Source organism: Triticum aestivum, chromosome 1D (assembly GCF_018294505.1).
Source record: "Triticum aestivum cultivar Chinese Spring chromosome 1D, IWGSC CS RefSeq v2.1, whole genome shotgun sequence".
Classification (NCBI taxonomy): domain Eukaryota; kingdom Viridiplantae; phylum Streptophyta; class Magnoliopsida; order Poales; family Poaceae; genus Triticum; species Triticum aestivum.
Genome location: NC_057796.1, coordinates 210,975,319 through 210,991,724, shown reverse-complemented (window position 1 = coordinate 210,991,724; position 16,406 = coordinate 210,975,319). Strand labels below are relative to the sequence as shown.

Genomic DNA, 16,406 nt, shown 5'->3' with positions numbered 1-16,406 from the left:
TCTTATCGGATTGAGTCTTTAAGGATTTGATAACACTTGATGTATGTCTTGCATGTGCTTATCTATGGTGACAATGGGATATTCACGTGATCTACTTGATGTATGTTTTGGTGATCAACTTGAGGGTTCAGTGACCTTGTGAACTTATGCATAGGGGTTGGCACACGTTTTCGTCTTGACTCTCGGGTAGAAACTTTGGGGCACTCTTTGAAGTTCTTTGTGTTGGTTTGAATAGATGAATCTGAGATTGTGTGATGCATATCGTATAATCATAACCACGGATACTTGAGGTGACATTGGAGTATCTAGGTGACATTAGGGTTTTGGTTGATTTGTGTCTTAAGGTGTTATTCTAGTACGAACTCTATGATAGATCGAACGGAAAGAATAGCTTCATGTTATTTTACTACGGACTCTTGAATAGATCGATCAGAAAGGATAACTTTGAGGTGGTTTCGTACCCTACAATAATCTCTTCGTTTGTTCTCCTCTATTAGTGACTTTGGAGTGACTCTTTGTTGCATGTTGAGGCATAGTTATATGATCCAGTTATGTTATTATTGTTGAGAGAACTTGCACTAGTGAAAGTATGAACCCAAGGCCTTGTTTCGAAGCATTGCAATACCTTTTGTGCTCACTTTTATCATTAGTTACCTTGCTGTTTTTATATTTTCAGATTACAAAAACCTATATCTACCATCCATATTGCACTTGTATCACCATCGCCGAACTAGTGCACCTATACAATTTACCATTGTATTGGGTGTGTTGGGGACACAAGAGACTCTTTGTTATTTGGTTGCAGGGTTGTTTGAGAGAGACCATCTTCATCCTATGCCTCCCACGGATTGATAAACCTTAGGTCATCCACTTGAGGGAAATTTGCTACTGTCCTACAAATCTCTGCACTTGGAGGCCCAACAACGTCCACAAGAAGAAGGTTGTGTAGTAGACATCAGGGGCATGCATTCATAGCTTAGGATTTCCTTCGTGCCGACACGAGGGAGGGGGGCTGCTAGCTACTTCGCACTTTGCTAGGGTGAACCTCGATTGGGGGGGGGCATGCATTCATAGCTTAGGATTCCCTTCGTGCCGACACGAGGGAGGGGGCTGCTAGCTACTTCGCACTTTGCTAGGGTGAACCTCGGTTGGGGGGCATGCATTCATAGCTTAGGATTCCCTTCATGCCGACACGAGGGAGGGGGGGCTGCTAGCTACTTTGCACTTTGCTAGGTGAATGAACTTCGGTTGGGGGGGCATGCATTCATAGCTTAGGATTCTCTTCGTGCCGACACGAGGGAGGGGGGCTGCTTGCTACTTCGCACTTTGCTAGGTGAACCTTGGTTGGGGGGAGGGGGCATGCATTCATAGCTTAGGATTCCCTTCGTGCCGACACGAGGGGGGTGGGGGCAAGCAATAACGTGCGCTTTGCGAGAGAGGTGCCACATCGAAGTTGCATTTGGTATTTGAAAATCAAACCACCCTTTTGATACATAAATTGGGTCCACATGCAAGTGTGTTCGTGTTCTAACCCTCTCCCGCGTCATTTTTCACCAAATTTATGAACATTAGACAAGTCGGATGATGCAACAGACACAGTTCACTCAAACTAACCGTGTGCCATGCCGGTGCACCTGTCACGCACACATCTGCACAGTACATTGGGCTCCACGAGGCTCCCCCTCTCAAAAATATATGCCTGCCTCGAGGGTTTTTATGTTTCATAACACACGGTTGTTATCTCCGGACAGTGTGCGATGTTTCTTGTTCCCAATCCCACCTGCATCCCTAGAAAATATCTACCCGCCTCGAGGGTTTTTCTGTTTCATAACACACGGTTGTTATCTCCGGACCGTGTGCGATGTTTCTTGTTCCCAATCCCGCCTGCATCCCTAGAAAATATCTGCTCGCGTCGAGGGTTTTTCTGTTTCATAACACACGGTTGTTATCTCTGGACCGTGTGCAATGCACTATCATCAAAATTTTCAATAGCCCGGCATTTCACTCCCGCGTTTGACTCCCGCGTAGTAAAATTTTCAGTGCCCGCGTCATTTCCTCAAACACCCCGCGCCCCCTCCACACACACACACCCCCCAAAACCTCCTCGGGCGTGCGCGCGCGCACACACACACACACCCTCCCTCGCTCGAAACCCTAGCAAGGTCCCCGCCGCCGCTGCCGCCGCCGCCGCAAGGCCTCCATTGTCAACATCTGCCGGTTTGCCCGTGCAGCTTACCCACTGATCTCCATACCCAGGCCGCCCTGAGTTTCTTAGATGACGCCTGCCAAACGCCCCCTTCCCCACAGATCCCCATCCCCCACTCCAGAGCGTCGCAGCCTAAACCCAGCTACGCTTCCCATGGAGATCGAGGAGCGACTAGCCCAAAAGAGGTGTATAGCGGTCTCTTCGCCCGACGTCGCCGAGGAAGCTGACGACCATTACTGGCGGCAGGCACTCAAGCAGTGGGCTAGAGTATGCGGGCATGTCTCGGCCGCCGGCTACGACATCGAGGTCATCGACAGCGACGACCTAAGGCGGGCTGTGTCACAGGTTAAGTGGCCCACCCCCAACCCTCCGGGTTCAACCGCCGTCGATCTCATCCATGGCCCCGCTGCTGATCTCCTCTGGCTCGCTGTCAACAATTTGCCATTCTACATTGCCATCGAGCCCCTTTTGTCATTTCTGAAGGACACATTCTGCGACGCTGGCTTGGGATCCATAGCTTCCAAGTTAGACCTCATCGACGGCGACCACGAGGAGGGAACCCTCTCTGGCTCTTCCAAGGGGAAAGAGCCCATCTGCTCTTCCAAGGGGAAAGCGTCCGTCTGCGACATCAGGGAGGGCACCCTACAGCCGTGCTCTTCCAAGGGGAAGGAGCCCATCTGCGACAACATGGAGCGCATCCAGGGTCTGTGCTCTTCCCACGGGAACGAGCCCATCTTTGACAAGTGAGGAAACCCATGATTTGTTTTGCCATGCCTCTTCACAGGGGGAAACCCATGATTTGTTTTGTCGAGTCCCTTTTGTAGTGTAGTGAGAATATGTCCAGTTTTAATTGCTATATCTGGTTGTTTGCAGTATGCCTTGTTTATTTCAGTTGTTCACAATGTGATGCTCTATATGTGCAATTATTTACTGTGCAGTACATTTCATTAATCCAGTTTTAAACATACCGATAGGAATGCATATATTTGCTTGCTGTTAAGCCTGTTATAGCTATCATATGCCTCTTTTAAAGTTTTTTGATTGTTCGATTGTTTGTAGTTAGCATTTGTTCAGTTTCAAATGCTATCTTTGGTTGTTCGTAGTATGCCTTCTTTATTCCAGTTATTCACAACGTGATGTTCTATATGTGCAAGTATGAACTGTGCAGTTCAATTTCATCAGTACCAGTTTCAACAATACCACTATGAATGACTACATTTGGTTGCTGCATCTTGTAGTTAACACGCCTTTCCATTTTTATTTAACCATAACCAGTGTACTTAGACCGGCACAATACCAGTTTGAATGACTATGTTTGCTTGGTGTTACATATTAGGCCAGTTGCAGTTAGCACACCTTACCACTTATTTTGCTTTACTAGCGTGCTTAAACCTGCACACTGAAGCTATCTTTTGGAGATTATTTTGTCTGCCATGTATAATTCTGGTTGATGTTTAGCCTGTTGTGCTTAACATGCTTCTTGATGTACCTACACAGGACAATTTTGGGAACGACTGCTGTTTTCCATCGAGGTTAGTTTCATCCCATGGCTTATATCTGCTCACTCTTCAGGATATCGTTAGCTAGTACCATATAGGCCGGCGACTGATAAGGGACTAATCGGTGAATCGGACTTTTAACTGAGTATATCTGCAACCCATTTTTTCGTTAGGTTAACTAGGGCCATATGTAACATATCTGAGGCTACATAGCAACATGCACTGTACTTAATGTCTAAATATGCAATCCTAGGCTACATAGCAACAAGGAAGAGTGTTACATTAATGTTCTAATGATGTCTAGATATACGTAGAAGAGCAGCAGCAGCAACAACAACACAGCCCTGTTTGGATACTCAACTTAGCTAGAGGTTAGAGTTAGTTTCTAGCTCATTACTAACCCTGAACTAACTCCATCCAAAGAGTTGTTTGGATGGCAGGGTTAGATTGACAATAAATACACTAGGAGAACTAGCTCCAATTAGCACCTCTTGGGTTGGATATTTTTTTGGGTGGGTTATAAATGCAACTAGCTCAAACTAGCCCTCATGTTTAGATATACTTTAGGGCTATTTGAGCTCGAACTAGCTCAAACTAACTGTAACCCATGGATACAACAACAGTTAATCAGCCGATAATTTGTAAGAATGAACTAAACTCCTTCCGGCCCATAATATAAGATGTTAATTCATCTAATATGTGAGTATATTGGATGTTATAAGATACTCCCTCCGTTCCTAAATATATGTCTTTTTAGAGATTTCAAATGAACTAGCACATACGGATGTATATAGACATATTATAAAAGAGTGTTGTACAACATCATTGTGCAACTGCTGTTTAGCTTCTAATATTAACTTGGTGCTTTTAGGTACATATGTCATTGGCAAAGATCCGCGTTTTGACCCTTTCTGCGTATGGGGCAATGAGATATCGATGAACCAGCATCAAGTGAGGAAGCTGATAAAGATTGTTAGTAAAATGGGTCCAAAGATGGCAATTAAACTATTTGTTTACACTTTATCCAAGACAACAGCGAACTGCAGGATGGTAAGTAAGAACTCTGCAACCTTCTTTTTACTGCCCATAATGAGTTGTGTTAGATGACAATGTCTGTATCTTTTTCCTTTGTAGTGGTTGCCAAAGCAGTTTACTCAAGATTACCTCTCAAACTACATGATTGGTGGGCATGCAAAGGTTAAAGTATTTCTACCAGAACAAGATGATTATCTAGATGTTTTCATGAGGACCGTGAAGGATGGGCGGTCGGCCATCACAAGGGGTTGGACTAGAGTCGTGCGTGCCTTCTGCATGGAGGAGGACACAATATGGGCATTCCGCTTCACCTTGTTCAGGAACCAGAATATATTTCACCTCTTTCTTTACCGTCTTTAATAATACAAGTATACAACTATGGTTCATCGTTCTTTATTTGGTTCTTATGTAATTCTTGAATATATCTACATATGAATCGAATAATGCATTGGTTGTTTGAACCTGATGGATATGAATATAGCTGTAGCATACATTCAAATTCAAATTCAAATCCAAATCCAGTACAATTTGGAAAAGCAGCAATTAAATTACGGTGAAATTACGCTCTCCAGGTTGTTACGGCACACACAGTTGGTAAAACACAAACGTTTGCGATATGCACCATAATCCGAGACGGTTCACACAGAGGAAACGTGTGCAAGTATGCACACAGTTGCCGTTTGCAAAGCGTGTGCGATGTCCGACAATATCACAACTGGTGCGGGCAAACTAAACGTTTGTGTTAGTTGCCTTATCATACACGATTCGCAATCATGAACTGTTTCCAATGAAGTATGCATCGTAAACGTTGCACCACAGAATAGCGTGTGTGATAGTTGTCGTGTACGATGATGTTACGACGGCCCGACGTTTCGTAATCCTGTCCGACACTCGTACGACGATTAGCTAATCTTCTTAACGGTGAACCGTTTGTGATGGGTCGCGCATCATACACGTTCTATAATAATGAACCGTTTGTGATGGGCCGCGTATCGTAAACGTAGCACCGCAGAATACCAACTGCGATGGCAATGCGAGAAGAAACGAGTAGGAGTACTGCAGGGGCCCTATCCCCGATGGTTTCTGGGTCGTGTAGGAAGGACCCCCCTATCGCCCACACTCACTTGGCGACGGTTCCAAATGCCGTCGCAGAAAGGGGTTAAAAACCGTTTGTTTAGGACTAACGCGTACTAGTGATCATTTTTCAGGATAGTTAGGATTATATTCTAAATTTTAGTTACATACCATCTCCACTAAAATAAAAAGGCACCAACAGCATCCAATTAATCAAGCTATGAGAAATTGATTAATCTATTACAACTACGTAATCTTCTCCATCCTCGATCTCATCTCAAACCTAATAGAGTCAATCATGTTTCAACAAAGAAAAATCGTCATTTTTTAATATTTGTACAACTTATGTAGTCTACCTTTAGCTCTGATGATATTTTCTATTAGGCGGCGGAACAACAAAAATATAAAAGTCGTTGGCAGAACGATAGCAGAGAAGAAAAGTCCGACCCTCATGTTCTTACCATAAATAATTGGTAACTTTGTGAGTGCTATACTTAGAATTATTTAAGGTTTAGAATTACTACTATATTGGAAGAGGTTAGCTTCTTTTAGTGTGCTTGATTATGATTAAAGAAGAAGAGATCAAAGTATTGTGATGTTTTTCCATATATTTGCCTGTTACAATATTGATTATTAAAGCATTATATACTGTTTACCATTATATATTTTCTTTTATCACTATTTTTCTCTTATGGTTCCCATGTTGCATGTGTTGAAACTACAGTGTGTAATTATAGTGGAAAACGGGAACTTATTGGAAGTAGATGCACTGGCTGAGTGACCTTAGTTGGCTTTTCTCAAGGAGTAAGGCCACCGTAGTTTTCATGGCTAACTCAACTCTGCACCGTGACTCAATAAATGTTATGGGTACTGTGTAGGTATTTTGGTAGACACCCTTGGGGGGGGGGTTGCTTACCTTTTCAGTGGGCATGTCTGAAATGATAAATCTTGAAGAATAGATTTTTTTACATTTTGTATTGTTGGACAGTTATCCAAGTGATGATTATGATATAAGTGCTAAATCCATGCTTGTAACAATGATACATCAGCAGAGCTGAAGACATCAGTTTACCAGATCATTATCTTTGTTTTGTTTCTTTGGTTGTGGAACTGCTGCTCTAAGAAGATTGCTAGCTACTTTATTTAGCAAATTTGGTAGTTTAGGATTATGTCACATGATGCGCACTTTTGTGTAGCTAATCTTATTGCGCAAAGGTCATAGCATGATCGGAAACGATAGTGCAGAATTATTATTTTTGTTGCTCCATCTCTTTATCAGAGTTTTTATATCTTTTATGATTTAATTGGGTTAACTTCTGAAAATAGAGTCAAAATTTTCTTCTGCATCTTCGCTAAGATTCATGACCTCCAATTCAAGCATTTTCCTTTCAAGCAAATCATATTTCTTCTGCAACTAATAGTATTGCATGGTCATGTTCCCTCATGTATCGTTCCTTCTTCAGGCCATTATTTTTGACCATGTGTTCCTTCCGTTGGTATTTTTCTATGCGCTTCCATGCATTTCGTGTGTTCATTGACCTTCTCTATATTGTTCTTGCTACTACTATCATCATCTGTCTCTGCACAATTCAGTCCAAGATGAGGACGCATGCAAAGTTGCATGTGCTTCCACCCTTTGTGGATGTGGTTCAGTACTCTAAGAGGTATGATGCCCAATGTTGAATCTTCTCAGCATCTTATAATTACTTTCTTCTTCTATATGGTAAAAAACATGCTTTCTGTGTGTTCGTTCTTTGAATGATTACAAACCTGAAGTTGTAAAGCACCTCAGCATCAATGCAACTGTTGTGTATGAGCAAGCGGCCAAGGGCTCCTGGATGCATCACTGCTTCAGCGACTACGCTTTCGGAAAGAACATAGAATAGTAGAGGACCAAGCATGCAGGACATGGTGATCATTAGAAATTCATGAATGACGCTCATCGACATCTAATTTCACGCAGCGACAACACAAGCTTATGCAGATCAAACTTATTTTGGAAGACCGGTTTGAATTTTTGCATGACAACATACAATGTGGCAGATGATTCCTCTTATTTTTCTTCTATATACATACATGCATGTCTACCTTTCTTCCAGTATGTCCGTATCCAGTGAGACTGCTATTGTCTTTTTGTTACACAATACTGTGCCAACCATGTATCAATAAGTGTGCAGTGTACTACTCTATGTGTTCTCTAGAACGACTCTAAGATTATGATGTTTATTTATTGAGCACAACTGACAATATTGTGTAACTGCATTTATTTGTATATATATTGAATATCATGATCTATATTGTTTCTCACATCCACTTAGGTACAAGGTCAAACCGTTTACATTTACAAAACTACAGTACATTTCATGCACGAGTGCACAACTACTGGGTATCTGATTTATTGGGATGTGTGGTGATGGCTTGCCTCGTGTCATAAACTTTGTTGGTTTGAGGGCTATTCATGTCTACTTTTTTGCGTTCATTCATAACATAGGAAACAAAACGGCGCGGCAAAGCGCGCGTATACTTCTAGTAATAACTAAACACGGTAATAAACTTGACGCATAGGGAGTTAGCGCTACCCGAGGAGTAATTTAACATAATACAGATGGGGCAGTGCTGATGGTGCTGGTCCAAACTAGAGTCGTGTGCGGCTTCCCCCGGGGAAACTCGGGTCTCAGTTGCTGTACACTGTGCTCATCCGACCGTGGCCTGAGACGAGATACGCGTGGCTACTATTAGGGTGTCGGCACGTCGGGAGGTCTTGCTGGACTTGTTTTACTATTGTCGAAATGTCTTGTGAACCGGGATTCCGAGCTTGATCGGGTTGTCCTGGGAGGAGGATTTTCTTCCGTTGATCGTGAGAGCTTGTCGTGGGCTAAGTTGGGACACCCCTGCAGGGTTTAAACTTTTGAGAATCGTGCCTGCGGTTATGTGGCAGATGAGAATTTTTAATATCCGGTTGTAGAGAACTTGATACCAGATCCGAATTAAAATACACCAACCGCGTGTGTAACCATGACCGTCTATTTTCGAGTGAGTTTGAGAAGAGAACACGGTGGGTTTATGCTTGAACGTAAGTAGTTCAGGATCACTTCTTGATCATTACTAGTTTGCGATCGTTTGCGTAGTATCTTATCTTATTCTTGTACCCGTAAGTTAGCCACCATACAATGCTTAGTTGCTTGCTGCAACCTCACCACCTATCCATTCCATACCCATTAAGCCTTGCTAGTCTTGATACACATGGTTATGCGATTGATGAGTCCTCGTGGCTTACAGATTACTACAACGACAGTTGCAGGTGCAGGTAATGCGATGATCTGACGTGAGCGCGATGTTTGCTTGCTTTGGAGTTCTTCTTCTGCTTCTTCTTCTTTGATCAGGGGATAGATTCTTGGTCGGCAGCCTGGGCTAGCAGGGTGGGTGTCGTTTGAGTTTTTGTTTGTGTTTTCATCCGTAGTCGGATGTTGCACTCATGTATGATGTTTGATGTATTCATGTGGCATTTGTATGCCTTTGTATGTATCCACATCTATTATGTAATGGCACGATGTAATGATATCCACCTTGCAAAAGCGTCTTCAATATGCGGCTCTATCCTTGGCGGGACCTTCGAGTTCCTCTCGGATAGTATCGCATATTGGGCGTGACAGTGTGGATGTCGGAGTGGCGGCTTCGGTTTTGGTTGTAGGTTGTTGGTTTCGGGTTGCTCCGGTGACGGAGCCGTCGGCTCGTCCGATGCGCGGCCTCAGGGTTGACGTGTATGTTGCTGCTGCCCTGTGTAGGTGTTTTGTAACGGTTTTCGTTCGGTTTTTCGTTAATTAGCCGGGCAATTCTGTTACACCTTTTTAATGAATAAATGAGGAGATGGTTGTATTTTTTTAATAAAAATACATAACTTTTTTTCTTTTTCTATTACAACTAGCAAATAACTTGATCGACCAGCTTGAGAGATTGCGGCGAACCAATTTGTGGTTGGATGGTCAGGAGGACAATGGTATCCCCAGCTCACCAGGGTTAAAGTCCTCGACTTAACATCGGTGTTTTCATTTTTCTGAATTTATTTCAGGCCTTTCAACGATGTGCGTTCAGTGGGATGAGATGTTCGCGTCGACTACGAAGGCGTATGTGACGACTTCATCAATGTTCCAAGTGCTCATAGGGTTCGGGAGTGCTTTGTACTGTGCTAAAAACACACACTTCTTTTCATAAATTATATAAAAAAGCACAGCTTTTTTCTTTTCTTTTCCTACTACTCCGAGCACACAAGTCGACCGACCGTGTGGGGCTGTGGCGGCCAGCTTGAGAGATCGCCATCGCGTTAAGCCCGTTCCGACCCAGACAGCGTGGCGTGTCCCACTCCGTCATCCTCCTCTTGTGAGTCCCCAACGCGGCGAAGTATCTCTCCGCTCACCGGGCCCCGGCCGCAATCTCTAGTCTAGTCTCTCCAACGCGACAACTTCCAACTGCCCCCAAATTTCTTCACCTCGAAGCAATTACCCCCAACCCCTGACCCCGATCCCCTCCTCCTCCCTTCCCCCCCTCCGGCCACCGCGCCCCGATGGCGGCCAACGTCATGCTGGCGATCCACGAGAAGAAGGCCACGGTCGTCGACCTCTATCGCCCGCTCCGCCAGTACATCGCCTCCGCCTACTCGGAGCGCGACGCGGCCACCGCCGACGACGACCTCTGCGCCGTGCGCGACCTCCGCGCCGCGGCCGTCGAGAGCCCCTCCCTCCCGGACTCCTCCTCCCTCGAGCAGCGCTGCGCCGCGCTCCTGGCCTACGCCCGCGCGCTCGCCCTCGTCGAGCCCCGCTTCCCCATCTCCCCCGACCGCGCCCACGTCCACTCCCTCTCTTTCACCTGGCACGACGCCTTCAAGACCAACAAGAAGGTCAGCCTGCCCTCCGTCCACCTCGAGAAGGCCGCCGTGCTCTTCAACCTCGGCGCCGTCTACTCGCAGATCGCGCTCGCCGCCGATCGCACCACAGACGTGGGGATCAGGACCGCCTGTGGCGCCTTCCAGAGCGCCGCGGGGGCCTTTGCCTGGCTCAGGGAGAGTGGGGTCGCTGCCAAGGCCGTCGCCGCGGGGGCCACCACCGTCGACTTGACGCCCGACTGCGCGGCGATGCTGGAGAAACTCATGCTCGCGCAGGCTCAGGAGTGCTTCTTCGAGAAGGTCATAGCTGGTGGGAAGCCGCCCGCGCTATGCTCCAAGGTGGCGCGCCAGGTCTGTGCCTACTGTTCTATGACCTTGTGATTATCTCAGGGTATTGATGAGTCTAATTAAAACTAATAGGCAGCTTGGGTTGTTACCTTCTGCACTCGTTCATACAAACACACTATAATTAGCAGCCATAAGTGAATTTGAACACTATGATATGATGTAGTTTGGGGAATTTGTCTAGTCAAGTGTTGACAGTTATTGAGTTTTACTATGCTGAACACCATGTTAGTGCAGTATGTTTATCCTGATATTATGACGAACGTGATAACTCATGCCCTGATTAAGTTATTTGGTTTAAAACACATTTTGAAGACAATAATGTATGATTGACTTCCCAGCTTTCCTTTGTCTCATATTTGCAGTAGAGATTTCATCCCAGCTTTCCTTTGTCTCATATTTTTTCTTAATCTAGTCCTGCTAGATTTGCTTGTTTTGGCAGAATTTGCATGTTGATGCTTTACAGTTAGCTCAACTTCATGATACCACATTTCTTCGCATTTCTGTTGCTTTGATTTCAGATGTGCCATCTGCCTTGTTGTGCTTTCAGGTGGGCGTATTCTACGAAGAAGCTTATGCAGCTCTCTGTGCACCTCCTCTTAGTCAGCACTTTGACAGGACATGGGTTTCTCATGTCCAGCTCAAGGCAGCTCAATTCTATGCTGATGCTTGCTATAGGTTCTCATTGGATCTTCATCAGCAAGAAGAAATTGCTCAGGAAATTGCGCGCCTAAAAATTGGAATGAACGCCTTGGCTGATGCCAAGAAGGCAGCTAAGGGAGTTGCTGCGCCACTTCTGGATTCTGTTAATAAGCTGGAGAGTAACATGAAAACCAACTTGGAGAGGGCCATGAAGGAGAACAATAGTGTTTATCTGATGCGGGTTCCAGAGGCGGGTACTTTGGGAGCTCTGCCTGCAGCTTCCCTTGTAAAATCTACTTCTTTGGCTGAAGTTCTAGATGCTAGCAATGAGAGGCTTTTTTCATCACTTGTGCCTGATGGCAGCATGAAGGCCCTTTCTAAGTACACAGAGATGGTAGATGATATCATTCGGACCCAGGCAGAGAAACTTCAGCAATCTAGTGAGATCACTAGAGTTAGGCTGAAGGAAATGGACTTGCCTGATTCTATTCTATCATTGGAAGGTAATGTCAGCATACCTGCAGATCTGAAGGAAGATGTTGAGGCTGTTCAGATAAGCGGTGGTCCTGCTGGCTTGGAAGCTGAGTTGCAGCAGCTTAGAGATTTGAATAGGGTCAATCAGGAGTTGCTTGTTCAGACTGAAGAGATGCTGCAGAAGGAGGCAAGTGAAGATGCTCAATTCCGGACGCAATTCGGAAGTCGTTGGACTAGGCCTCAATCAAGCACCCTAACAAAGAACATTCAAGACCGATTGAATCTTTTTGCTGGTAATCTTAAAAAAGCGGCTGCGAGTGATGCTTTGATCGAACGAGATGTGAAGGAGAGCTACCCCTTGATGTCTATTCTTGACAGAAGACCGGTAAGAGTTTAACACTATATCGAACTAAAATTATTCTTAAGATTTTGAAACTTTCTTGATCTACTTCGCAGTGAACTGCACCCTATTATTCGTCACTATCGAGTTCTTCACCTCTTAGTTAGTTAAAACTTAAAAGATGATTTTATATGTCTGCAGATAGAATCTGCACTACCAAGTATTTCAAGGCCTATCATGTCCTTGGATGGGAATGAAGATGCTATCGTTGGAGCCCTTAAACAAAGCTTGGTAATGCACCTATTTTTGTTAGCTGGCGAAAATGTAGCAGGCTTGACTTGTTTCTTTAAGCTTGGTAAAACTAATTGATGTGTCGACACAGAGGCAACTGGAATCTCTTGGTGCACAAAGGGCAGGCCTTGAAGACCATCTCAAGGAAATGAAGAGAAAGGTACAGTCCTTTCCTGTTGTGAGGCTTATTTTGATCTCCACATTCATAACCATCAAGCCTGAGCTCTAGAATGCCACCCTAGTAATCTTCTGGTGCTGTATTTTGTTTGCTAACCGTCTTGCAAATACTATAGTAGCGAACATTGGGGGCCTGATCTTGGTGATGACCTGCAAAATTATTAATTTTCATGTGAATATTCTAGCTGTCATCTACAGTAGTCGCAAGAATCCTTATGCAATCCTTCTTCAAGTTGAATTCTAATTGTTCCATGTATGCTACATACATGTGAAACATTCATGTTTTACATTTGCACCTAGTATTTTAGGCAATTTAAGAAGCTAGCGCCTTAAGTGCACCTTTCACTTGTTACTGCCCTGATGGAGTCTGGTAATTGAATCAATCGCAAGCAATTTTCCAGTTATCATCGTGGTGGGCGAGTCGTGCTTATGTATGAGATGTTATGTTCATGGGAGTGCTATGCTAATACTAATTTGTGATAACCATTAATGAGAACCTTGCTTTTAGTTTGCTACTCATGCTGGAACAATTCATTTTCTGCTTTGCACTCTTATTAACTTCCACCTCAACCTGTCGAGATTTCAGGGAGGTGTTATGACTTCGCTTTTCAAATTTGGTGGTCCTTGCATAACTGAATTTGATGTTGGCAAAAATAGTAGTATACATATGTAACATGTCTGTGATGTTTTCTACAACTCTACATTGATTTTGTGTACTGAGATTTGGGGCATTCATTCATTTTATGCTAGGATGATATACTCCCTAAGTTGATGGCTGGTGTTGGAGCACATGATGATCTTTTTAGGAAGGAGATTGCGAAGTACGATCCTATCTGTGCTGAAATTGCTGATAACATTGTAGCACAGGAACAATTATTGTTGCAAATACAGGTAAAGCCCCAATTCCTGATAAAGACTTGTTTTAGCCTGGGACAAATTTTGTTCTGGTAGTTTGGTGCAGACATTCTTTCTGTTAATATTTTGTACTTAGATATATCCCATTGATAATGTGTGTTTATATTAAGAGAAGGTGTAGAAGCATTAACGATTTGCATCCCATATTTAGAAGCATCAATGATTTGCAATCAATATTGGCAAAGAAAGCAAGACCCTAAAAATTATTTCAAACAATTGACAATGCTACATTTGACGTTCTTTCTTCTTGTGTCTAACACTAGTGTTTGGATCCTCCCACAGGAACAAAATGCGCAATTTGCTGCTGTATTCAATCTAGATGATTACAAAGGTAACCCTTCAAATTTCTTCATCAATGGATGGTAGATATCCAGCACTTGTGACTTTAGAAGTGGCTTGATACAATCTTGAATGTACTTAGTGTTGTACGGTTGTACCAGCAAATGATTTGGGAATGATTTCTCCATTTATATTCCTTGTACAATTGGATTGGATAGCTATTGTTTCGGTCATATCTGTGACAGTTTCAGCATGTTTTAATCTTAGTTATTCGTACCTTTATGTTCTCCCTTTGACCACTTATATGTACTTAAAGTGGCAGGCTAGGTATTTGCTTGCATGCACATTTTCCCCTTCCGTGCATCATTGTTAGTGAAGTTCCTTCAATGGATACCACTTTTGTTTACTCCTATCTTAAGTTCAAGTACGAGCTTTGTTGACACTTCTATGCAGCTTCGAAATGATATCCCAGTCCGAGTTCTTTATGTGCAGTATTTATGTGTGCTTTTTTTGTGTGCTTATAGGCCTGTAATACAAGATGCTTTTCAATCAACCAATTACTGTCCTGATTTGTGGAACATAACTTTTCAGTTGCTCGTGAGAGATGTTACAAGCAAATTGCTGCAGCTGTTGCTAAATACCAGGCAATTAAGAAGAACATGAATGACGGCCTAAATTTTTACGTGTCTTTACAGGTTTGTGTGACTGCATTTTTTTCCTCCAATGATAATATAAATGGTGATGACTCCTGTTGGTAGAACTACTGATGATGATACTTTTGATCCTTGGCAGGATGCAACCGGCAAGATACAACAGCAGTGCGGTGACTTCATAATGACGCGGAACATCCAATGCCGTGAAATGATCGAGGACGTGCAAAGAAAGTTAGCAGGTTTCAACTTGTCATCTTCCAGCCACAACACTAACACGCCAAGGAGCTCTTCCGTTCCACCGGATCAGCACAGTCCATCACCGCCGCCACATGATGCTCATGCTCAGTCCTCGTACGGTGCTCCACCTGGGGGTGACCCGAGGCCAGTTTACTCCCAACCAGAATCAAGGCCTCCGTACTCACAGCCATACCCCAACTATGGTGGGCCACCGCAGCAACCTCCATATGGCGCAGCACACCCTGGTCAGTACCAGCAGCACCCGCAGCAGCATCAGCCACCTCCTGGCCATGACTATGGCCAACCGGCGTATCCCGGGTGGCGCGGGCCGTACTACAGTGGGCAGCAGCCACAGCCGCAGCAACCGGTAAATTTGACAAATTTGACCTATAGACGAAATCAAATCACAGAATGAACTGTTCGTGAAACTATTTCACGCGGCTGACCCGTGGCGCCTAGCTCCCAGACGCTGCACTAGTGCAACGTCTAGGAGCTAGGCGCTACATTGTATAGTGTGGCGCCTAGCTCTCAGGCGCTGCACACTGACTTAGTAATTTTCTGATCACACGGGTGCGACGCTGGCCTTGTAGCGCCTATCTGTGAGGCGTTGCACAGTGTAGTGTGGCGCCTTCGTGTCGGGCGTCACACAAAAAGGTCAGCCGCGTGAAATAGTTTCACGGATAGTTCATTCTGTGATTTGATTTTGTCTATAGGTCAAATTTATCAAATTTGCCGCAATAACCAGGGCCGTATCCACAAGCACCGTACAGTGCCCCAGGCGCGTACCCTCCTCATCACCAGAGCAACTACTACAGGCCTCAATGAAAGACCAACTTGGTCTGGAGGAACGATTTGTTCTCTTAATTTTTCTCGCGGATATGTGTCCTTGTGGATTCCATTCTTGTGTATACTGGCATAGTGGTTACGAGTTCCGGTGGAGTAATGTCAATTATGCTCGGGTTGGTTAGGCGGTAGCCTGTATGATATGTACGTGTAATAATGCAATTGGCGTGCCATTGCCTGGCTTCAGTATTGGATTATAGAAATGAGGAACAATTATTTTTTCTCAGTCTCCGCTTGGATGCTTTGTTTAATCAACCTGGCGAGGGGAACTGAAACGTCAGGTGACTTTGGTACACTGCGTATCTAAAGTGAGTAACCTTCCAGCCTTTCTATTTTGTTTAGAGAACCAATGCATATCTCGTATTCTCGTTAGGTACAACCCCTCGTACTTCCTCTGTTTCTTTTTACTCCGTTTGATCAAAGTCAAACTACGCAAAATTTGACCAAATTTATATAAAAAAATATGAACATCAACAATACTAGAACTATATTAGTATGAAAATACATTTCATGGTGC

The 16,406-nt window shown here is 44.2% G+C and overlaps 1 protein-coding gene across 2 annotated transcripts; it reads left to right on the top strand.

Annotated features, from left to right (window-relative positions):
- Nucleotides 1-10,312: 10,312 nt before the first annotated feature.
- Nucleotides 10,313-16,115, top strand: LOC123181040 (vacuolar-sorting protein BRO1). Of its 2 annotated transcripts, XM_044593256.1 has the most exons (9): nt 10,313-11,044; nt 11,589-12,539; nt 12,696-12,785; nt 12,877-12,945; nt 13,713-13,853; nt 14,160-14,208; nt 14,748-14,851; nt 14,949-15,408; nt 15,786-16,115. In XM_044593256.1, exons 1-9 carry the CDS (start codon nt 10,376-10,378, stop codon nt 15,869-15,871), a joined length of 2,619 nt encoding a protein of 872 aa, XP_044449191.1. In that variant the 5' UTR covers nt 10,313-10,375; the 3' UTR covers nt 15,872-16,115. The 2 variants fall into 2 exon arrangements, with proteins under 2 accessions (XP_044449191.1, XP_044449190.1); XM_044593255.1 differs by having other exon boundaries at nt 14,949-16,115.
- The last annotated feature ends 291 nt before the right edge of the window (nt 16,116-16,406 follow it).

Coding starts and splice junctions, on each gene's coding strand:
- LOC123181040 (XM_044593256.1), top strand. CDS start 10,376: ATGGCGGCCAACGTCATGCTGGCGATCCACGAGAAGAAGGCCACGGTC. Junction 12,786..12,876: donor GAGCCCTTAAACAAAGCTTG/GTAATGCACCTA, acceptor GTGTCGACACAG/AGGCAACTGGAATCTCTTGG. Junction 14,852..14,948: donor ATTTTTACGTGTCTTTACAG/GTTTGTGTGACT, acceptor GATCCTTGGCAG/GATGCAACCGGCAAGATACA.